At 44.5% G+C, this 24,554-nt stretch overlaps 1 protein-coding gene across 2 annotated transcripts; it reads right to left on the reverse strand.

Annotated features, from left to right (window-relative positions):
• Window positions 1-310: 310 nt before the first annotated feature.
• Window positions 311-22,692, reverse strand: maml1 (mastermind-like transcriptional coactivator 1). Of its 2 annotated transcripts, none has more exons than XM_079745035.1 (5): window positions 20,958-22,692; window positions 12,906-14,420; window positions 10,718-11,035; window positions 7,554-7,683; window positions 311-3,550 (listed from the first exon to the last, which is right to left on the reverse strand). In XM_079745035.1, exons 1-5 carry the CDS (start codon window positions 21,282-21,284, stop codon window positions 2,526-2,528), a joined length of 3,315 nt encoding a protein of 1,104 aa, XP_079601161.1. In that variant the 5' UTR covers window positions 21,285-22,692; the 3' UTR covers window positions 311-2,525. The 2 variants fall into 2 exon arrangements, with proteins under 2 accessions (XP_079601161.1, XP_079601160.1); XM_079745034.1 differs by having other exon boundaries at window positions 10,718-11,038.
• Between the last annotated feature and the right edge of the window lie 1,862 nt (window positions 22,693-24,554).

Genomic DNA, 24,554 nt, shown 5'->3' on the forward strand with positions numbered 1-24,554 from the left:
AAATACTAATGATACAAGTACAATTTGAGCCAACAGCTGGTTGTTCCATGTTACGTTGTAAGCTTGGAGAACATGACACCCAACTGGATTGCAGTCTGGATGAAGGCACTATATAATAATAAAGCCAGCTGTCTTCTGAAGGCCAGCACTGGGGATCGTCCATGTGGGGTCACAGAGAGAAAATACAAGCTGAAAGCCATTAGGCTTAAAACCCAAGGAGGCATTTAACCAACGCATGCCCAAACACACAACCTTGAGCATACATACACATCAACCCCGCGCACACCAAAGAAAGACAAGAGACCAAGACTCAATTTCTATAAACTATATTTACATAATACTCTTGTCTTACAGAGAACCATATAAAAAGTATAAAATACTTACAAAACTCGGCCACAATATATAAAAATAACCTCTATCTTCTCCAGAACATTAGGAAAGGCAACATACAAAAAAATAGACTTAGACATTTATACAGAACCAGATTCACTAAAGCTCAGCTGACCTAGGCCCTCCAGGGCGGCCAGTTTGGAGCTATCGATTTGGAAGAATAAACAGAACCAGCCCCAAATGTTAATTAACAAATTATTAAAATATACTACACAATAGTTAAATGAAAATCAATACAATGCATATGTTTCTTATTGTATGAAACTCCATCACAGACAGTACAGTAACCTTTTTTTTTTAAGACCCCTTTTTTTTTATTCTTTGGGTCTTTTCAAACTTTGTCCCTGTGACGCAACTTTAGTTGGGCAACCCACCAATCAGGAACAACTTAGCTGGTTTGGAATTCCGAAGCCAAGGTCAGTTTAGACAGTGAAAGGTAACTTTTTAATCACATCTTTAAAACTAAGATGGGACCAAACTTCTCTTTATATTCCATACATAGACAGTGATGTGTCACATACTGCAGCCAAATTCTATCTAGCCATCAATTTCCTGGGATCACAGTAAATTAATGGGATATACATATCCATTTAGCAATGTATTCCGAAACCAACAGTCACCTTGTATCTGATAAATGACAGAATACATGGCTCAACAGCCTAATTACATCACAAGTTGTTGGTGCAAAATGACTCCCTTGAAGCCACAACAGGAAAGATGATTCATCAGACCACTTCCGTTCAAATGACATTCCCCAAGTTGGAGGAGTATGAATGAGTCTGGTTGAGCAGGGAGTGGGGCTGATGAAATCCTTATTTCTATAATCAATTTAGTGTTAGCACTTTTCTAACCGTGAGAGGAATTGGCAGTGGAATGACATCACGGTAAGCATCATCTCAAGGGGGGCAGTGATTGGACGAGGAGGCAGTGTGACTCGGGCTGCAGAACAATGACCCCATTGTGTTGTTTTCCTGTCAGGGAGAGCCAGCGAGGCATCAACCCAGATAATACTGGATATATTTACATCTGAGAAAACAGCCAAACAATGCTGTCTATGTGTGTGAATTATTTTGTTAAAGGTTGTGTATTTTTGAATAATTTGAATGTTAGCTGAAGAACATTTAGTTGGTTGTAAGCAAGCTATGGATGGTGTATCCTTAACTCCTAAACATCCTAAACTCTGGGTTGGCCTTGACCCAGATACTCATCCCCTGGCATGTCTTTTTATATTCCCAGTTATGTAGCCCTGACCCAGCCCTTTTTACAGAAACTACTCACAAAAGGCAAGAACATGAGTGGCAAAAACAAGAAATCAATAGTGCCAATTTAGTGCCCTTTTTGAAAGATAACTGGCAATTTTGGGTATTAAATTGAGCCAATTAATTATACAGTCAATAGAAACAGACGTTACGAGACATTTACTGCAACACCAAGGCACTTCCCAACCCCACTCGAGTCCTTGCGATGTTATTGGATGATAGTCATCATGGTAACATACGGATTAGTGTGGTTTCAAGGTAAACTTTCCAATTTTGGGATCTTTCAAAGAATTTCGCAAGTTAGCAGAAATCTTAGATAGTTAAAACATTTAAATGTGTTATAGCAAAAAGGGCTCAGTGGACCCAGCGTACAGTTAGGCTATAGGACTATGCTTTAACATTCCAATTAGCATGTTAGTATGCCAACAAGCCCACACTGCACCTAGATATTTTCTTTCGAAAATGCACCCTCTCACTCTTACTATAATTCTTATGCCACAGGGGAAACAACTCAAAATTATGGTTTTTCGATAAAGAAAAGGTTAGAATCAAGATGGCTGCTCCCGTTACTTCCAAGAATTTAGGCGTTTACACTGGATAACCTTCTCAAGTAGCTGCTTAAGCAGTTTTACTTGGCAGCAGCATACACTCTGCAATCAAAAGTCTAGTGTCTGTTTGGTAAACACACGACACTACCCCACATCATCTGTACAGTGTTGAGATTCAGCTGTTTCTGGCCAACCTGAAAGCCATTCACAATTCAAAGAGGAGGAAGGAATGTAATCCTCCTCCTCCTCGGGAAGGGGGTCTCCTCCCAGAGTTCTAGCCCTCCCCCCACCACTTGAGTGTCTGCTCTCCCAAAGGCCAGAAGGGGGCTCAGGGGAGGGGATCAGAGCAGTGGTGGCTGTTGAGGAGCTCGTCCAGGTCGTCCATCCACTCCTGGGTGCTCTGGCCCTTCAGCAGGGAGTCCACCAGGTCGCTCTCCCCTGGGAAGCTGGGCAGACCAGCGCTGCCCGACGCCGCACCGTAGCCAAACGACAGCTGTTGCTGCTGCTGCTGCTGTTGGTTCAAAGTCCTATTGACCTGGTAACCTTGGTTACACTGCAGAGCCTGGCGTCCGTTGCCCTGGGGCGGTCCAAAGCCCCCCAGGTCGGGGAGCATGGGCTGGCTCTGGACGGCCTGCTGTGGAGTCTGCTGGCTGGCCATGTTGGCCTGCATCATCTGCTGCCCCAGGGGCCGGCCGCTCGGGTTGGCACCAAAGGGTGCCGCACCCGGCGGCATCTTGGCCATGCGAGGCTGCTGCATCTGGAAGGGGACGGAGGGATTGGAGAAGGCCGGGGGCATGCCCCCGTTACTCGAGGGAGCCTGGCTGCCCAGGGCCTGCTGCAAGCCCTGGTGCTGCTGCTGCCAGGCCTGGCTCTGGACGCTCTGCAGGTTGCTGGGCATTGAAGCTCCCATACTGGCGGCCATGGCTCCAGGGAGCCGGGGGGCAAGCTGCTGCTGCTGCTGCTGCTGCTGCTGCTGCTTGAGGAGGGCGGCATTCGGCTGGTTTTTCAGGTGCTGCTGCTGTTGGGCCAGCAGGTTCTGCCTGTAGGTGGCGCTCATGGGGCCCAGCGGCTGTCTCTGTATGCCGCCCTGCTGGGAGGGGTGGGCGGGGTGCGATGGGTGCATGTTCATACTGTTGTACAGCACCTGCTGGACCTCAAGGGCCCCTCCCCCTCCACACGACGGCAGGCTGAGGTCAGCCTGGGTAGCGGTCGGGGGCGGGGCTACACTTCCCCCGGGCCCGCCTACCTGGCCACCTAGGCTCATTCCCATCATGCCTTGGTTCTGAGGGAACATACGCTGGGCCCCAGGGGCGGGGCCGCCCATGGCGCCAACACCCATTGGCTGAGAGGAAGCTGTGAAAAGAAAGGAAACCATGTCATCACAAACCATCTCACAGACAACCTGAATAATATTGCATTGCATTGTGGGTAAATACCATTTCACATTCCACTATCTCATTTTGAACAGCGACTGGTTACGATCCAGCTTCCTGGACAGTGGTTCTTGTTCGATAGTCAAATGAACACCATTCAGGGCTCCAGAGTGCGACCAAAATATTAAAGGGTGCGACTAATATTTTTTATAGGTCGCACTAGTGACCCTGACGCTGCCCGGGTGAAAAAATTAATTTCCTTCGCATCATCTCTCTGTGTGTTCTCCTGTAATCGAACTCACACACATGGTTAGGGACGGGGATCGAAACCCGGTTCTATCAAGGACCCGGTTACACTTTTTTCAAAACCGGGCTTATCGATACCACTATCGAGTCCTGTCGTTCATTTATAAAAAAAATGTGTCCCCTGGGTCCTGTAACGTAATGTTGTGTCCCTCGAGTCGCGTCACGGCATTCAAATCAAATCAATCCATCACTGCAGCGTCCACCAATGTTTTTGAATGGAATTGTAAGCAAACAGGTATTACAAGTAAAACAAGTGAAGTCTGGCAGTTAACTTTGCTCGCGAGGATGGCTGAACGGGCGAAAAGGGCGAAAATCATTCATTGTAAAGGGGCGAACACAACCTCAATGGCCAGGCACATAAGTTTTGTGCATCAAATAAAGACCAAATGCAGTACCTTCGACTGTCTCCGAATTGAAAAGACTGTCTCCTCCTTCTCCTGTCGCACCACAGACGGGCCCGTCTTAATCATCCACTCAAACTACGAGTGGTAATCCCACACACAGACAATGTCGCTAGTCCCGTCAGTTAAAAATAGTAATCCAATTGTGAAATCGGTGTTGTAATCAGCAGCATACAAGCTAGTTATCTTAAAAAGTAAATAAAGTTTAGATGTGCTGTGTGATGATGTGTTGAGGTTGGCTCAGTAAAACGACTAGGTTATCATGATGCGTTCAAATGTAACATAAAGAAACGGTAAATTTAGTTTTTGGTGAAAAACATGAATACTGTATTACTCATGTTTCTGTATTACTAATACAGTTGTACAGTGCTCTAATCATTTTAGTTTATATAACTAAAACTACTGATGTCAATATTTATTAAGAATTACATATTTAATTTAAAATGGAATTATTTATTTTCTAAATATTTTCCTCATCACTAAAAAAGCTTTGTATTTCCACCAATTATTAGAAAAGTATTGATAGTGGTATCGATAAAGACTCGGATCGTTAAGGAGTATCCAAAATGGTATTGATATGAATAAACATTACTGATCCTCATCCCTACTCATGGTAGGCTCATAACATGGTCTAAACCAATAAGAGAAAGAGCTTGGTCAGTTCTTTGCCTCTGATTGGCTCTGGTCCTGTTCACTGCTTGTGTTTTTTTTAAATTGCGAATGACCTGAGCGCCAGAGTAACTGAAACGGATAAAGAAAATAAACGCGACAAAAGAGGGGAGAAATTAAGCGAGGTAAAAACATAGAATGTTTTTTAATTCAAAAAAACTAAGCCTACTGTTCCAACCTGCCCTACTACTGAGAGTAGCTATTCAGATTGTACTGGAATTACCAGTACAAGCCCTTTTATTTGGAAATGTTTTATTTTGCTTAATTTTTTATTTTGAAATGTTCCATTTCAGCTCAGTGAAAAACTTGAAACACTTTATTTTTATATATATATATAATTGTGCTTCAAATAAAGACAAGCATTTCTCTACACCTCATGCTGCGTTCCAGGGACACATTTTAGCTCGTAAGTTACGAGCTGGAACTGGTAGTAAATCGGTCTGGTACGAGTTCACGGGTAGTGAGTTGCGGGTTTGTCTGCCGTTCCAGGGCATTTTCACGGGTAGAAGGCTGTGAAAACACGGGTAAGGGGTTGCCTGGAACGCACCATTATTCTTGTTCAAAAATCATTCACATTATATGAAAGTTATGGACGTTAAAGACGACGCAATGAAAAATTTGGTGCACCAAAATTGTGTGCAAGTGCACCTAAAAAAAAAAAAAAGTTAGGCGCACCAGTGCAACCAACGCATAAAGTTAGTCTGGAGCCCTGCCATTTACACAGAAGAAGCAGAGACGGACACCAGAGCCCACGCCAAGCATACATTAGCAACGCCACACATACAAAAGGAAATACCAGTTTGTTCCTCTCAGCTTAGACTACTGGCTCTGCTGCAAGGCCCATTTGCCGTTAGCGTCTACGCTAGCAGACTCCATCGTTAGTATGCCATTACATAGAAATGGCAGACTTATGGATTCATCTATTAGTGCAGTTTGTTTTGTCTAGATTGCTAATTTTTAAGAAAATTGGTTGATACACTAAAATGGCATGGCAAAGTACAGGTATGCTACTGATAATCAATGAAAAAAAATGCAAAAATAACAAGCATAATAGAAGTGCTGTTCCAATAATATTTATTTTTGTTTGCATGGGAAAATATGCAAATTGTGCCCTGTGGTGATTAATGAATATGATGATCATTCAAAACATATATTTTTATTTTGGTTAGTCTAGAGTCCTGGCCCTAAGAAGGAACAAGAACAGTGTTTAGTTTAGACTCGTTCTAATCAATGTGTCATCTTTGTTTAATCCTATGGAGCTGAAATAAATAAATAAAAATATGAATAAATATAAATTTATAAAATACAGCAATGGTAAGAGAAGTCGCAAGGGCCTATGAGAGTAAGGAGGGACAAGCTGTTGTGCGGACAATACTGAAGACATCGATAGCATCCGAGATAGTAGCTATTCTTAGCCGATGAAATAGTTCAACATTGGTTTAGAAGCAGATACTATTCTGCCCCGTATTGAAGACTTTCTAGAAATACTCGGGCGGATATGTGCTCTTCAAGGTGGGCATGGATGACAAAGTCGTGTATAGCTTTAGACTGATTAAGCACCGTGTTCGTCTGGAAGATGTCCAATAAGTGACCGCTACTTAGGGTGCACTCACACTAGGCAAAGTTGCCCTGCACCCATTGTAACGATTGCTTTTTTTTTTCGTGGCACGGTGCACGCGTTTACACTATTGGTACTATAGGTTAATTGCCTGGTTGAGCTAGAACCCCAATTTACCAATTTACATTGGTGGTTTATTGGGTTTCAATGTAATGTAAATGTGACGGCACCGCGGTTCCGGGGGGGGGGGGGCTTGGGCAGAGGTGTCGCTGCGTTGTCTCCACAGAGACAACGCAGCGACATGGTCATGAGCAGTTCTAACTTGAGAGAAAGTGAAATCTGCGAGCTGCTGATCATGTGAGAGAAGGTGATGCAGTCGTATTAAACAAAGAAGTTGAAAGATGGTGCGGTCTACGAGAGAGACGCAGAGGAACTGCCCTTACGAGGCTTTTGTCGGGATAAAAAACAAGTGATCAGCAAAATAAAGAATATGTTGGCGTTTTTGCACTTGTAAAAAGTTAATCGCGTTTGTAGCCTACACTCAGGCGTGAAGTTATTCTTGCCTGCGGGTGTCTACATTCATAAATAAATTAAAACATTCGGGAGTATGCAAATTATTTTGAAGAGGTCTAGACTCCGCCTTCTCCAGTGAACCGAGAAAGCCTGCGTCGTGACGAACGAGGGATTTTCGATCAAACACTCAAGACAATCAAGCACCAACATGAACCGCTTGATTGCGTATCCGTGCGTGTGCGGGTGTCGGCTCATTAGCATCTGTACCGTGTCCTGAGCACACCTCTCCGAAGTGTACTCAGGCCACGGAGTTGAACTGTACTTGAGTACGGATGGCGTGCTCAAACTAGCCATACGATCTAGACTTTAGGGGGCAAACGGACTTGGGCACGGTACAGATGACCTAGTGTGAGTGCGCCCCATGTCTGTTCTTGCTAATGTGGCTATGTGGGATCTCTTCCATAAGACGACCCATGACACCAGCACCCCGACACTGGCTCCATGCCTCACTGTTAGGCGAGAGTGGGAGGTGTTACCTGTGAACTGGTTGACCTGCTGCTGGAAGGGGTTCTGCCCGGTCGTCTGTCCCGCCTGGTCCTGGTACTGGGGCGGGGGCCTGGTAAGGTGTCTCTGGAGCTGTTGGTCCTGCTGTTGTCGCTGTTTCTCCTAAAACGGGACGACGGGGGCAAAGGGACAAATAACAAGAGACAACTAAATGTTAAGTGAATATATTGAGGTGAATTGAAAATATTTTGATTTCGGCAAAGGAAATAAAAAGAAAAATAAGCAATCATAAACAATAAAATTATGAAACAAGTGGACAGTTACAAATAAATATTTACAAAATGAAAACCACACATTTAAAGAAACTGTCTTAACATTTGCTTTACCCGTTCAAAAAGGGGTGAGACGAAAACAGTATTTAATCTCACCACTTTTCTCTGAAATATTGATCCATAATTGGTTATATGCAGTGTTGGGGTAGTTACTCAAAAACAGTAATTAGTTACTTATTACTAGTTACTTCTGTAAATTGTAATGAGATTACTTTACTAGTTACTGCATTTGAAATGTAACTTCCATACTTATTACTTCACTTTCACGTTTCTTAATTTACTGTACATACATGGCCAAACATCATAGGCTTATCATCACTTGCCTCACTGTAAAATCCACAAACAGGATAAAGTAGGCTATGGTGAGGTCAATCAGTAGCAACACACAAGTTTCAAAACACAGACTTTGGGAAACATGAGAACAAAAATGAAGTGGTCAATGAAAAATATAAAAAGGTCACTTTATCCCATACAATTAAAACAGAAATGCACTTAAGCGGCGGTGACACATGCTGTTACTTTATTTAGTCCAACGGCTGAACGAACCTGATCTATTTCGCAAGCTATGGCGTCGTAAGTGTGTCTTCCTCTCACCCTCTAGCAGGCAAGAGCAGCCTACTCAAGTTTTAAAGTAATGCTGTCTATCTAGTGCACCGTCATTCCTAAGTAACTTTTGTTGTTGGCGGACCAAATGTCCGCGGTGGTGGACACATGATCCAGGGAGGACTGGAGAATTATTTTGAGCTTCGATTCCATGTCGGTATAAAACACTTGTTCAGGTAATGGGAAAATGTTTTCCTGTCGAATGTTGGCATGCGAGTCATGGGTAATTTATCGACTATTTTTCTAAATCTGGGCGAAACAATAGTCGAAGCATGTCTTCTACAATGAACCCTGCAACCAGCCTGTCTTTCCGTGTCATCTGCTTCTGCCTTCCAACACTTGAACACTCCTTCGCACAAGCAGCTACGTCACTCAAATCGATCGCAATGGCAACGTGCCGAGGCAAGCAGGCGCTGTAGACACACAGGCATCACGCATGCACGCACCACAACAGATCAGAACTTTACACGCAGGCAAACACGGCTTGGGTAACGCAGGATAGCGCGTTACTATAGTCTAGTAAAGTAGTGCAGTGACCGATATTTTAAATATAATGCGTTACTTTACTTTGTTACCCAAAAAAGTAATATTGTTACTTTGTAACGCGTTACAGTAACACGTTACTTTGTAATGCGCTACTCCAAACACTGGTTATATGCTTCCTTATTACTGATAAAAAATTCCTTAATTCCAAAAATAAACATTTGTTATCAACAGTTTAAATTCATTACCAATTATGTATTTTTCTAATAATATTGCCAATTTATATTTTAATATTGGTATTAACAATATATCCAATATATAATCAAACATTCAATGTTATATAAATACCACCATATATATACAAATACATACACATTATGTTAAACACCTCCTTCATCCATGTACCTAATTTCTTTATATTTCATTTTAAGCGGCAGTTATATCAACAGTTTGTCATTATTGAGCAGTGTGCATAATCAAGCATCTCTTAAAAACGATTTTTTTTTTATTATTTCAATAACAGGGATGTCAGTGCCGCACTCAATGCAACAATCGTTCAGGGTTATAGCTCCCTCTAGTGCACCGCAGTAGAACTGCTAAACACAGACCAGATTTAACAGAAGAACGGGCTAAAGATTGAATTCTAATTCTGTGTCAAATAGCCTCCATGGGTCTGCACATGAGCAGCTGGGGCTCCAGGTGCTCAGCTGGGGCTACAGTGTCCATATGGTCCTCCACCCAACACGCCTGGGTCTCTAAGGAACGCATCACACAGAGGACGTCACCGCCCTAGTTTATTGGCCCCTGCCCAGAAATGTGGGCAAACTATAAATTTGCCCGCTTTTTTTTTTTCTTTTCTGATTCAGTTTCTGGTAATTAACAAAGTGATTATTATGTTCACATTGATGTGCATTTTTACAATTAGTAGCATTTTAGTCTATGCTCAGAAACACCAACGCAGAATCGCAAACAGAGGAGTTTAACTCGGTCTGTCTGTACTCTACCTGTCAGACCAACATGTGTCTAGATCAACTGTCTGTACTCTGCCTGTCAGACCACCATGTGTCCAGATCAACTGTCTGTACTCTGCCTGTCAGACCACCATGTGTCTAGATCAACTGTCTGTACTCTGCCTGTCAGACCACCATGTGTCCAGATCAACTGTCTGTACTCTGCCTGTCAGACCAACATGTGTCTAGATCAACTGTCTGTACTCTGCCTGTCAGACCACCATGTGTCCAGATCAACTGTCTGTACTCTGCCTGTCAGACCACCATGTGTCCAGATCAACTGTCTGTACTCTGCCTGTCAGACCAACATGTGTCCAGATCAACTGTCTGTACTCTGCCTGTCAGACCACCATGTGTCCAGATCAACTGTCTGTACTCTGCCTGTCAGACCAACATGTGTCCAGATCAACTGTCTGTACTCTGCCTGTCAGACCAACATGTGTCCAGATCAACTGTCTGTACTCTGCCTGTCAGACCAACATGTGTCCAGATCAACTGTCTGTACTCTGCCTGTCAGACCACCATGTGTCCAGATCAACTGTCTGTACTCTGCCTGTCAGACCAACATGTGTCCAGATCAACTGTCTGTACTCTGCCTGTCAGACCAACATGTGTCCAGATCAACTGTCTGTACTCTGCCTGTCAGACCAACATGTGTCCAGATCAACTGTCTGTACTCTGCTTGTCAGACCAACATGTGTCCAGATCAACTGTCTGTACTCTGCCTGTCAGACCAACATGTGTCCAGATCAACTGTCTATACTCTACCTGTTCAGCCAGCAGTTGGCGCTGACCCAGCATGTACTGCTTCTGTTGCTCCATCATCTGCATCTGCTGCTGTTGGTGATGTTGCTGCTGCTGCTGATGCTGCTGCTGCTGCTGCTGCTGCTGCTGCTGCTGTTGTTGTTGTTGTTGTTTGAGAGCAGCAGCCACTGCGGCCTGGTTGCTCAGGTAGGATGCGTTTCCGTGGTTACCCGTCATGGGGTTGCCGCCGGTCGGCGTTGCCATGGTGCTGCCTCCCTGGAGGGTTGCCATGGCATTGGTGGGGCCGGGGCCGTGCGGAGCGGGGGGGTATGTGTTCTGGTCCTGCTGATGGTTGAAACACAGGTTGTAGTTTGCACAGATGGCCACCGGGGGGCAGAGGAGAACAGCAGCAGTTTGGGGATTCATTAAGGAAACTTTACTAGATCTTACAACAGGCTGCTGGCCGGGGGTCTGGCAAGTATTATCACGTAAAACAGCAATTCATAAAAAAAAGAATAATAAAGCCTAAGATTAACAATAGTTAAGCGCTGCATGGAGCACTCGCCTTTTAAAAAGCAGTCCCGACCGTGCCATTATATTTGTACCATGAATAAAGTACAAAGAACTCGACTCAAAAATATATTTGTTGTGTTAAGGCCGCCACACACCGAAGCTCAAGTGTCAAGGGCAGGCTTAAAGCATCTCTTCTTTCCTTCTGCCCCTATGAGCACTTCCACACTGTAGACAGCGCTGAAGTGAGGAGCGTGTTTCCCCTGACGGGGGGTCTAGCTATTCCGCCTCTGCCTTGCATTTATGATGCCGTTTTGTTCAGCTGATCATTTTTAAAAAAAAAGGGCTCAAAGTCAACCCACGAATATAGGCCTTCTAGTAACCCAACATACTAAAATACTAATGCCATGTGTATCTACAGCAGCACGTACTGTTAAACAGAAAGCCTGGGGTGGTGGGAGGGTGGCGTCCCACAAGAAGAGGAAAACAAGCAGCAGCTATATTTAAATAGCGAGAGGGGACAGGACGGCATCCCAGATAGACTCATACACATGATGTGTGAGTGAGTGAAGGACAGACAGGAAGGCAGTGAAATAAAGAAGAAATGGAGAGAAACAAAACAAGAGAGATACTAAAAGCAAGAGATTGCCTGGCAAAGAAAGAGGGGGAAGAAGTTGCGTGAATGAAAGGCTGCTTTGTTACTCCTCCCCCTCCTCTTCCCAGCCCCCCGTCTCCCCCCCCACACACACATACAAACACACACCCAGCTGCCTGACCTAGAGAGACAACACAACACGCTTCCCTGAGAGCGAGCGAGCGAGCGAGAGAGAGGGCCTGTGCCAAACATACAGGGAAGGAGGAGGGGGGAGAGGGGGCCAGCAGAACAGAAGCCCTCCCCTCTCTGGCCGGGGCTGTAGACAGCAGCCAGTGCTCTGGGTCTTGCTAGTGATCCATGCTGGTAAACATCCCCCAATAAACACACACCACCACCACCACATCTCATATGCTGTCAGGAGATGTAAATGTGTGTAATTATGAATATAATGTCAATACTACTAAAATAAACATTATGCCAATACAACATCAGGCTGATGCTCATTTTTGATTCTGGAGTCTTGGTACAATGACAAGTACACCCTATGGCAGTAGTAATGTTTTTGTTTCAACAAAATGCTTGGGTTTTATCCTTTGTTTTAACAAAACAACTTGTAAGAGGAGATCTGCAGATTGCAGAAGAAAGACTGCATTTGTGCATTCCTTTGCGCACCTATGAGTGTGCGTAATTGTGTACACACAACCGCCTCTGAAAACGGGCTGCAGGCCACGTTCTGCCGAACAGAGCTACCAGAGTCGTTTTCCCCCAAGGAATATGTAGCTTACGCCTGTGCACACATCCAGTGATCCACAACATATAAAAAGGGAACGCGTAAAGAGAGTGAGAATCTGGGAGTGGAGAAAAGAGAGAAAGAGAGTAAGAGAGGGGGGCCTGGGGCTGTTCTGAAACCATCTCAAGTCACAGGAAAACAGAGTGAACAGACAAAGCAGCCTCATATTTCAAAGGGCTCAGCTAGAGAGAGAGCGAGAGAGAGGGAGAGAGGAAAAGACCTTCAGTATATCAGTAGCAGATTTATGTCTCGGTGTCATGGTTTAGTTTGCTGTGCGACTGGCTGGTCCCTGAGGACACACAAGAGCACCACCCTACCTGTGCGTGGGCCAGGTGAGGCCGGAAGGGCATGCCAGCCTTCTGCTTGGTCTGCTGCTGTCTGATGAAGGACAGCAGCGCCGCCTTGTTCTGGGTGTTGGGAGGCCCCCCGGCACCGGCCGGCCCCGAACCCGCCGCCTCAAAGTGGGACAGGGGCTTGGTGTTGTTGTAGCTCAGCATGGCTGCCGTGGCCTGGGCACTGGCCGTGGGAGGGTGGCTGAGAGGGGCCCCAGAGGACGGATGGTTCAGCATGTTGGGGTGGCCGCTGGCCCCTTGCATGTAGCCCCCAGCCCCCGCCTTGGGCGAGCCCTTGTTGGGCTGCCCGGGCATCAGCAGCTGCTTGGGGGCGTTGGGGTTGAAGTCGTTGGGGTACAGCGAGGGGCTACTAGGCTTGTCCATACCAAAGGCGCCCCCTAGTGGGCTTTGGGAAGGGTTGGCTGACTGGGGCCATGATGGAGGGTGGGGGTGGAACTTGGGCTGTTGCTGCTGCTGTTGTTGTTGCTGCTGTTGTTGCTGCTGCTGCTGCTGCTGCTTTTGTTGTTGTTGTTGTTGTTGTTGTTGTTGTTGTTGTTGTTGATGCTGCTGTTTCTGCTGGAGTTGGTTCTGGAGGTGCTGGACTCTCTGCTGCTGGGCGGCCAACTGCTGTAGTTGCTGGGCTGGAGAAAGGTCTTTGGGAACCTGGGCCCCGGGGGGAAGGAGCTGTCTGCTGGGGGGGGCCTGCTGGGGGAGGGCGGGGGAGGAGGCCAAGGATGAGGCCACAGGCGAGCTGGTGGGGCGCGGGGGAGGGCCCGACGAGGTGGGCCTGACGTGGGGGGGCCCCGTGCAGGAGTCCTGCTCGAAGGCGGCCGACGCCGGGGAGAACTCGGCCTTGACGCTGGCGAGGTCAGGGTGCATGAGGACCGGGTTCTGCTGGCCGGGGGTCCCCTGCCCACCGCCGCCTCCCCCGGAGGAGCCCGCCGCGCAGCCGACGACGCCGGTGACTGGGCCGGGCCGGGCCGGGGGCAGGTCGGGCGTGTCCTTTCGGTCCTCGAAGCCGTCGTTGAGGATGTCCTGGATGTCCTCGTACGGCACCGAGCGGTTCAGCTCGTCCATCAGCTCCGTCCACTCCTGCTCGTTCAGGTTGAGGTCGGGGAAGAGGCTGTTGGTGGCGCCCCCTCCCGAAGGCAGCATGCAGGGGAGAATGTCGTCCGGCTCCTGCTTCATCTCCTTCAGGCGGAAGTCGTGGTGGCCGCGGTGCTGGTGGTGGTGGTGGTGGTGGTGGTGGTGGTGGTGCTCGGCCGCCCGGGCGCCGTCGCTGGGGTCGCCGCCGGTGACGCGGTTGCCATTGGAAACCAGCGAGTCGGCTATCCTGAGCTTGGAGTCGAGGGGAGAGCGGGGCGGCAGGCTGCCGTTGGCCGTGCCATTGTCCAGGCAGGCCTTCTTGGTGGGGGGGAAGCCCTCGCTGAAGCCGTTGGCATGCTCTCGGCCAAGCGGCGAGCTAGCACTTTCCAGCTTCCTCTTCACCGTTTCCTGCAGCTGGAGAACATAGGAACACTTGGTTACCATCAAAACACTCATGTAGTACAGACCTGATCAGAAATTGGGCAGCTTCAGAAGTCAATCTTTCGTCAACATTGGGACCCCTTCGTTCCTTTTGTTAGACTGTTTTAACTGTGGCGCAAAAATAACTATGACTACTGTCCATTTGCTCTGGTTAGGAATACGTGAAATGTGTGCCTAGTGCCTTTACAAAAAATGTAATATATAAGAGGCATTTTTGATGGATTTACAAAAAAAGCTATTTTTTCATGTGATACAATGGATGTAAATGCCCAAGTTAACAATAGCCCATCTGCAAAATTATCAAATATATTTTTATCCGAGAATGTGACATAAGAATGAGGGTAAACTGACACAAGACCAAACTGACAGGAATCTGTACATGTAACTGTGATGATGTCAACTGCATAAGTTGGTGGGAGCGGAAGAGGTGCGAATGGGAAAACATGAGAGCCACCAAAGAACAGGGAATATGCGTTTGGTGATGCAAAGCATATGCATATGCTTTATTTTTCTCCGTCCCCGAGACAGGCGGAGGAAGAGAGATACTTGGAAGGTGTTTGCATTACCTTGAAATTAATGGCATCTAGCAGAACAGATTGCTCTAGCGAGTTTTCACTAGAATGATCACTTTATATCCACATGGAGAACGGATCGTCTTCCATAGCTGCACCTTCAGGTTTCTAAAGTAGTCCAGAACTACTGTATTAGGAGCTCTAAAGGATTCGTTTTCAATGAACAATCATATTGTCCATCTTACTTGTAAGCTAGGATCAATGGCTCTACTGAATGATTAACTAAATCAAATGAATAGATCTATCAAGGAATCTCAACACTTGAATGCAGCACGATTCTGTCATAAACGATGACATAATCTTTGAAGTACTGCCCAACTGAAAATTGTGGGAACTATACGTTGTTTAACGCTGGTTAATTAGGCCTATTAAAAGACAGGCTCCTATTATTTTTACACGCACGCACGCACGCTTTCGTAATAGAAATGCTTTTCTTATCTGAGAGAAATATATTGTTTAGCAGACTAATATTCCTGGTGCCGACTTATAATTGCAGCAACGTCGCCAACATCCCTACCCACTGCTAGATGCCACTTAACCTTAAACACTGCACCTTTAAAGCAAGGCAGTGACGGAAAGAACAGATACAGAATGAGGAAGTGTCAGCCTTGAGCCAGAGAAAGTTGGTTAACATGGCAAGAGAGAGAAATGGAGAGTAGGATTGCACCTGATCTTTAACCTTTAATGCTTATTAGCTTGTCTAAATTTGCTATGGTGGCTCCGTATTAACAATTTAGCTTCAATAAGTTATCTGGCAATTATTTTCGAGAATCCCTCAAACAAGCCCCTACGCAGCTAAAAAACAAAGACAATAACAACCTAAAAAACAAGAGGCTGATATGATTTCAACTACAGCAATTGGCAAATACAAGCTTGTGTTTTAGACCAAAGCCCACCAAACTAAACAGGGACTTGAGCCTCACACTTCAGGTTGGGAGTTCAGGTGTGCACAATTTTTTTTTACCTTGTTAAGTGAAAACGTGTTCAGAATCTGGAAATCCCAAAAGAAAACAAACAAAAAAACGCACCTGGCTACTCGCTAGACCACTTTTAGAAACCTGGCCTGTGACACACTTCCTCCCACAACAACACTCTGTTGCAGTAGCTCAAACAGTCTACTTAATATAAGTATTGTAGTGGTGGCTTAGGTTTTGGACAAGCAAAAAGGCACCGGGTTTGATCCCCTATGTCCACAGCCATCCTTGAGCGAGAAGCCATAAAAGCATACCTGCCCCATAACAATGTATGGGAATTAATTCTAAGTCGCTTTGGATGAAAATGACTGCTAAATCACTGAATAGTATCTACATAGTCCAACCACCTCTAGCCAACTCATTTCCATCTGTATAGAGGGTGATGTGGGGGTGTATGGGGGTGAGGGGCCCCTCAACAAAAGAACGAGCAAGAGCAGTGTGTGAGTGTGAGTGTGTACACCATGGCTATAAATTAATAAACGATACACACTACACAAAATAAGCCTGTGTTCAGGAAGTTAATGGGTCATGGGACTTGCAAAGTTCAGGCTCTCCCTCTCTTGCTATTGGCCAAAATGTATTCACGCTTTAGCAATAGATCTTTATGACTCTCACTCTTGCGTAACCAATAAGCAAACAGCAGCACGACATTCAATCACCACACACAACCAGTCTTGTTGAGGCAAAATTCCTCAGAGAAAAATAGGGTTACTCAACAAACGCGTACAAACACACTACAAATAAGCCCTTTACTAGCTTGTTAACGTGAATTGCTTATACACTGATAGAGACTTAGCTTTGAGCACTAATGAACAGTTCAATCCCAGAGGAACTACAACAATTCCGACCTAGACCACTTGCTAGCATGTAATGGTTCTCATCCAACTCGACAAGTATGTTAAGAACATAGAAAACAATAGGCAACATAGCAGATTTTAGACACTAAAAAGGTTCAGTATGAAGGGCCGGGGTACACCAATAGGCCATTCACAAATGTGCAGAAAGTCAGACCTTCTCTGGATAATCCCCGGTGTGGCTTTGATAACAAAAATGTGTGAATCAGCCCCGCCGGAGTTTAACCAACCAGTCCCCTAGTGTCAAGCCAGAAGAATCTGAGAATTCAAAATGAGTGTGTGGGCGTGTTGCTGACGTGAAGGAGTATCTCCGATATGCAAGTATCTCAAGCGCCCTAGAGTATGAGAATGGCCTATTAGAAAAGGCATTAAAAGAATAACCGGAAAACTTGATTATCAACCAAGTAAAGAGAAACCCGTTTTTCATCTTCAAACTGTCATACAGCAGAAGCAAAAGGGGGTTATTTTATTTGAAGTACTTATTTTAAGTTATCCTTGCATTGCAATGTTGCATTGAACAAATAGGAGTAAAGGCGGTTCTTAATTACATTCTAGAACCAAGGTTGGTAGCTCTGAACTCCATCATAAGCCCAGACCATTACACATTTGAACCATAACAAGTTTAGCTTAATCGGGCTTGGAAAGGAACCAGTAAAGGGATTGATCCTTTGTTTTAAATATAAACCATTTAGCGCTTCTTTACCAGTGAATAGCAAGCCCCTTTCATGCCAGCCAGCATCTCAGAGGAGGAGGAGACTACAGAGAGCTAGGTTCAAACAGGTAATGGCAGCCTTTTGTAGTTTGTATTAACTCAGTGGTTGCTTCTTAACCCCGAACTGCACCACTTGCTTAAGGTTTGGGTTGGATCATCAACGCCTGTCATCAAGAGCCAAATGCAGGTCAAAGTTGGCTGGTCTTCGTTTTGATGTGGTTAATAGTAATATTCATTGTTTAGTTACATAGCTGATGCTTTTTCCAACAAAAATTAAATTGAATCAGATGCACGTCAATAATGAGCCAGTAGAGATATGCATCTTGCTTAAGGATTCCTACACATTATTCTGCAGCTGAGCACATTGAGGACCCTTCCCACTAGATTATCCTGCCCCAACTTTCATGTCCCATTTATGCCCAGCTAGGTGCCCAAGACACTCTTATCCTCTTTTTATAAAAGTAATCATTTGAAAACATTTGCTCCCGCTTGGAAGACTAATGGTTAATAGATAACAATGATTATTATACCCATATCAACCAGATGAGTCAACTCATTAGTTGCTCATCTAAACCGAGAATCTTTTTTGGGGGTAAATCTATTGAATGCGTACTAGAGGTAAACAATCAGTAATAATCTATAAGTTAAGTTAAGTTATTTACTAAGTTACTGCCTTAGTAAATTCACGCTCAAGTGTGCAAGAGAGAAACATAATTTCTCTCTGATGGAAAAAAGGAAGCAATAGAGGATTCAACTTCACTGTTCTTTAGTAATCAAGCAGATGCTATTATGCAAAGCAATACAGTGACTACGCTTCATTAATGAGAAGGTAGGGATTAGGAATCGCACTGAAAGATGCCACAGATAGTGTGTGGGCATTGGGGTTCAAACACAGAACTTTTCAGCTACGATTCAAAGATATTTCCCTCACTAATAAAGAGCATGTCCCCGTGGGGGCAATAAGGATGAGAGACAATGTTTGGCAGTTTTTGGTTGGTTTTGGTGGTTTCTAGATTGTTGATGATGACCACATTATTGCATGTGTGAACCAACTGGTGAGAACCCTTTTTTATTCAAATTAAAATACCAAAAAAGCGAATGACCTCAAAACCCACTAAACACTCAATACGTCAAACTCTATCCAGATACTTTGGTGCTTGATGAATATTACAAATTACATTATATACCAAGAAAATACTGTATACCCATTTGTTTTATTTCCAATAATATTTGCAGGCAAATAACGTTATTTGAGAGTGAAAACAACAGGACTTGCAATGATTAATATCAGTTTAAATGCTTCGATTGCAGGAAAGCAGGGGGCTGCTTAACATTTACATACTACAATCAAGAAGAAACCCCTCGTCCTGCATAATAAAGCCAACATAGGCAAAGCAAGTTGAATTGATAAATGTAGAAACTGCAACTTTGGCAAGAACAAGGCAACAGGTCCAGTTTCTCTCTCACACACACACACACAAACACACACACACACACACACACACACACACACACACACTTTCCCTGTGGGGACTCATGCTGAGTAAATATACTCCTGAGGGTCTGGCTCATTAAAAAAATACTAGGGTTCCCCTCATGTGTAGAACGGAGATAGCATGTTACGGTATTAGCTCAATAAATCATAGCTGAAACATAAACAACGGTCATTTAGTAGGCGCTCTTTCCAAAACGTCTTCAGCCCAAATCAAAGTGTCAGGACAGACTTGGAATAATCATTCAGATGTTCACATAGAGTAAAAAAATGAATAATAATAATACAAAAATACAGCTTGCTACATTCGAGTTCTGTGCGCTTTGATCCATTAAAAGAATAATTGCATTAATTGATTAGGTAACTCTACATGGCTTTTCAGGGAATTAAGACCCAGGTGTCTTTAAGGATCACTAAGGGTTAGGGCTTCGTGCTCAAGGATGCTTACCGGGAGGCTTCAGACACTGGAGATAGACCCTGAAAGTTCCGGCTGGAGTCCGACACCCTTGCAACTACACCATCTTACACATGTCCTACAGCACTTCATCACTGCTACAGGTACAGTCTTTTCAACCATTGTCCTCTACAGACCAAATCCCTGGGTTGATAGTGTCTGAACACTACAATCAGTGACAAGTTTGAACAGTAAAATAAAGACTTGCATAGTGAAGGATTAAATGTATTGACAAACAGCTTGACAACATTAGTTGCTATCCAGAAACTCCGCTAACAAGGGTCTACTAACGTTATGATGGCAGGCCTGTAGACACCTCAAAACTCCATCTCTAACCCTATGCCTCGAGTTAAGTATTGGGCAGGGGGCAGGGGGCAGGGCTGTGTAGTGGCTTAGGTGGCAAGGTACTGGCTGGGTAGAATGCCCAATACTTGAGCAAAGTGCCGGGCCATTAGCTGCTCCTTAAAATCATGTATGAATAGACGGTTCCGAGCCTCTTAAAATTACTTTCAATACAATTAAAACTATGAAGACTGCAAAGTCAGGTCACGGGTGTAATGGTGAATGTGTTTTGACCTGCAGCACAAAAAGGTAATGGGTTAATTACCCCAATATCTGCAATCTACCTATAGGCATCATTGAGCATGGTGTCCTTCATGTTCCTTTCTACCTGTAGTCACTGCAAGTCACTTTGGATTAACTCTATAGCTTAAGAATAATAGACAAAGAGAGAGCAATGAACAGATCCAGAAAATTGTGTTGTGCTGTTGTTATACTTAGTGTGTGTTGTGCTGTTGTTATACTTAGTGTGTGTGTGTGTGTGTGTGTGTGTGTGTGTGTGTGTGTGTGTGTGTGTGTGTGTGTGTGTGTGTGTGTGTGTCGCCATCACATGCTGCAGTCCTACCTGCTGACTCCAACAAGAGATCAAAGCACATACCCAAAAGCCATTCTACCATTTCGCTGACATGCTTTGAGTGGGTCTATGCATCAAGGTTTCCATTTGATTAAAATTCAAAACACTGATCAAATGCATCCGAGCCGATAACACGAGAACTATTTGAATTCTGGAGCACGTTAAAATAGCATGCGAGGCTCTTAGACTACAGATTGCGTTTGTGGTGACAGAGCTCCTCTATACTAACATACAGCATGACAACACTAGGGTCATGTGATATCTCTCTCCTACACCCCCCCAGAAGACGCATGGCTACGAAAAAACTCTGTCTAGAGCTGCACAACTTCCATACACTGGCTTCATAGTGACTCGCACGTTCAATCGCACTGAGCAACAACCTGGCACTGCACGGCCCATCTCTCCATCTATATTTATAAAGTCATTAATGGCAGCTCTTCAGGGATGATGTCCCTGAAGCTCTCATTTATAGATACCAGTAACCTTGGATGTATTTAAATTATATCGACCACCAGTAGTATGTTTACATGTTCACTTACCGCTATTAGTGTGCTGTTCCTGCTTTGCTCCCCTGGCGTTCCGCTGTCCCCCAGGTCAGAGTTGCTGCCCACGGTCCCCGGGCCCCTCTGTACCGCCTGGTCACTGCTTTGCGGAGGTTGCCTGTGCTTATTCGATCGTTTTGCCTTGGTCTGCAGACATCGCTGGTGCAGGGCGAACGTCTGCTGTCGTTCCAGCTCCAGTCTCTCCAGCGCCGTGTTCTCATAGCGGTTCTCGCAGCCGTTGTGGTGCCGCCGAAAGAGCTCGATTCGCCGGCGTAGGCGCTCCATCACCGCGCTGTGCCGCGGTGCAACATAATCCGACATCATCAATACAGATTGTTGAAAACTCCCGGCTCAGGATTCGTGCATAAAATGCTGAATTTGCCTCTTTTCAGTATGGGCGTCTACACCCCCTCGCCCTTTACAAAGAATCTTCTGCTGGCTTCATAGAGTAAACCTTTGTCTTGCTAATGGCCTTTAGTCACGAGAGAAGTTACCAGCCACGAAGGAAAATGCAAATCGCTAGTGCAATTCCAGCTCCCGTTTTGACATATCAATTACTATGAATCACATTTTTTATAACTTATATGAGGAGCAGCTATAGCCCTTCTCTGGAGTGCCGTTTGCAGACACCGTGCAAACTCGGAGCCCTTTACAAAAGCCCACTCAACAAACATCTAAATCCCGCAGACATAGTACAAACGATCAAATGTACAGGTATCCAAACAATCTAACCCAGGCCAATATTTCAGTCCACTTTCCAATGCACTGATTTAATACAGTTCCATTATTCCACCCAATCAATGGGCGCAAGGCTAGCCTATTATGCTAACACATTCCTCCACTTAAAAATCCAAAGTTGGGACTGAGTGTGGAAAAAGTCCGAACTTTTACATATCGACAAAGTTCAGTCCTTTTAAGCTACACCATATAATTTGACCCGATTCTACCGCCGACTCGTCCACGATAAAGAACCTTGTCAAGTGACCCATGTATGGACCCTTGTCCTAAAGTTTATGTTTTGCTCTAGTATTAGCAATAACAGCAAGCCAGGCTAGTTAGCTTGTTTGTTAGCCAGCCCTAGCTCGATAGACTGATTGGCTCCTTCCAATCACAAACTTGACAGGGTTAAAACTAACCGAGAAATACCAACAATCCACAAACAACAAATGTCAACTTTTCAAACACAACCGAACTGACAATACTCTATCTAGCTCTCTCCATGGTAGCGCGACTTACTGTGAATCAAATGTTCTGGTCAGGCGTTTCTATGGCATCTGTTCTACTGCAAACAGCTGATCCTCCTTCCAAGTAGCTACAACTGGCTAGCTCAGTTACTAGCTAGCTTATTGCTAACCCCTGTGTATCAATGGCTAGCCGGGCTAAGCTGCACTGCAAGCTAAGTAGCCTAGCTAGCCAACCGCTACCCCCGTATGACTGGCTAGCCGGGCAAGCTAAACAGCTAAGCGGGCTCGATGCACTGCAAGCTACGGATATCTATAACTTTAGCCGGGCTAGCTAAATAGCCAGCTTGACAGCGTTTAGACAAAGCATGATGCCCAGGCTTCAGAGTTATTTCTTTAACAACTTAGTCCACGTCGATAACCCACGACCCAAGTCTGAATCAGACCACCGACGTCCACAAAAAGAAGAAAAGTATCCGTGGAAAACCCGCCGTTGAAACTCTTTCTCTGTGTGCTGTTTCTATTGTTTTCCAGTGGACAGGCAGGTCTCCGGCGCCATTTTGGGGCAAATATATTTTTTTACCACCTCCTCCAGGAGTCATGTCGCTGTCCCCACCTTATTAGTGAGCGACAACACAGGCAGTAAATTATATAACGTTGGTTCCATTTCTGCGATTCATTTGCTAGCAATACACAGTATAGATTCAGATGACAGATCATAGCGTATGATCTACCTGAGTTGACTCCCACACTGGAACGATCTCTAAATCGTATTTGAAACAACTTGACAATGGTCATTTCTGAAAAGTTTCAACCTGTACAGAATTGTTATTATATTTCGTCGTCTTTTTGCTGTTTTTAACTTTTAATAAACTTTTCTTGACCCGATTGTCCCCAAATTAACAGCTAAACATAATACCAACAATTTATATTATTTTTTATAAATGTTGCCATATAATTTTCCGAGAACGTTCTTGAGACCATGGGACATGGCTATAGTGATTTACCCCTCATCTGCATTCATATGCAAGTTAATATTCCACCAATCAATCATCTGAAGTTCCTCTTATTCACGTCTCCTTTGTTGTGTGTAGGTTTAAAATAATAATACAAATACATTCTTGGGTCTTAACTCAAGTGCTATTCTGTTATTCCAATTCTCTTACTGACCTAAAAATAGCTCAAATGTAGCCCATGGCATCCCAGATATGACAGCTCTTCAAGGAGTTGCAGAGCATCTGTTAGAATGACATGGCATGTTCATTTTTCTCTGATTCTGTCAGCATTCGTTACAGGATTTGCAACCAAAGAACAGGACATCATCTGGATGTGTCATTTTATTCTGTACAAGGCTGCAGCATTGTAAAATATTCTACCGCCATAGGTAATTCGAAGGAAAAAAGTATAATCTGAATGTTCAGGGTAATAGGCTATATATTATTTATATATATATTGAATAACATCAAAGTCAGCTACTCTGAATTTCATAACTTTAGTGGCAAATACCTGAAGTTAATCTCATATAATGCTGGTAGAGCAATTTATGGGACATTTGTGTGACAGATTAACCTTTAAGTAGTCCCTAGAGTATGTTTTCTTCCAGAATTTCAGTTTGAATTGGTCTGAATAAGTGGATGATAGTGGAAGTGAATCTCAGAAACCCAGGAGGTCCATGAAGTTGCCTGGTTTATGAAGTGTTTATAGTCTTTGCCACTAGTCTTTGCCACTATCAACATAACTGGTCCCATCAAGCTGGATGTCACCCTTGTATAGTTGACACAGCAGTCTGTGTGTCTGTACTTCAGGCCTAAAATGATGTCAGTCAGGATTAATACTTTACTTTGAATCTATATGGTGATTAAAAGAAAAAAAGGTAATTCAGGTCACTAAGCAGCAGGGGCTAGGCCCCGCCATCCTCAAGGATGACAAAATGACATTTGGGAATGAACACAGAACCTTCAACGACACTCTGGCCAATACACTATCCTAGATTGGCTGGCACTTACAATGTCAGTCGACAGACAAAAAAGCAAATGTCCATTATTTTGCGGTCATATTATATTAATTCCTGAATTTTAATTCATTTTTCATCTGTTAAGAGCTTCAGATCTCTTTTATAGCCCTCAAATGTTCTTCACTGATAATACAGACCACCAGCACACAAGAAGTACAAGACCTCAACCAGGCCACACCTGGTCCCATTGTTTTCACCGCTCTGTCAGCTAGCTGATGGTAAACCCAAGGGCCCTTGAGTAAAAAAAATGCATTCAATGTTTTCAAAGAGAACCCATTTATTGGTCTATTTAGTACGACGTAATGATTTGGATAACAATCGTAGTCATAATGGATTGATCTTGATTACGTAGGAGTCTAAAAAGTTTTTGCTAAATACAATTTTCATTTAATTATACAT

This window comes from Pollachius pollachius (assembly GCF_949987615.1).
Source record: "Pollachius pollachius genome assembly, chromosome: 10".
Classification (NCBI taxonomy): domain Eukaryota; kingdom Metazoa; phylum Chordata; class Actinopteri; order Gadiformes; family Gadidae; genus Pollachius; species Pollachius pollachius.

Coding starts and splice junctions, on each gene's coding strand:
- maml1 (XM_079745034.1), bottom strand. CDS start 21,284: ATGATGTCGGATTATGTTGCACCGCGGCACAGCGCGGTGATGGAGCGC. Junction 11,039..12,905: donor CTCACCTGGCCCACGCACAG/GTAGGGTGGTGC, acceptor TTCAACCATCAG/CAGGACCAGAACACATACCC. Junction 3,551..7,553: donor GCAGGTCAACCAGTTCACAG/GTAACACCTCCC, acceptor TTCTTTTCACAG/CTTCCTCTCAGCCAATGGGT.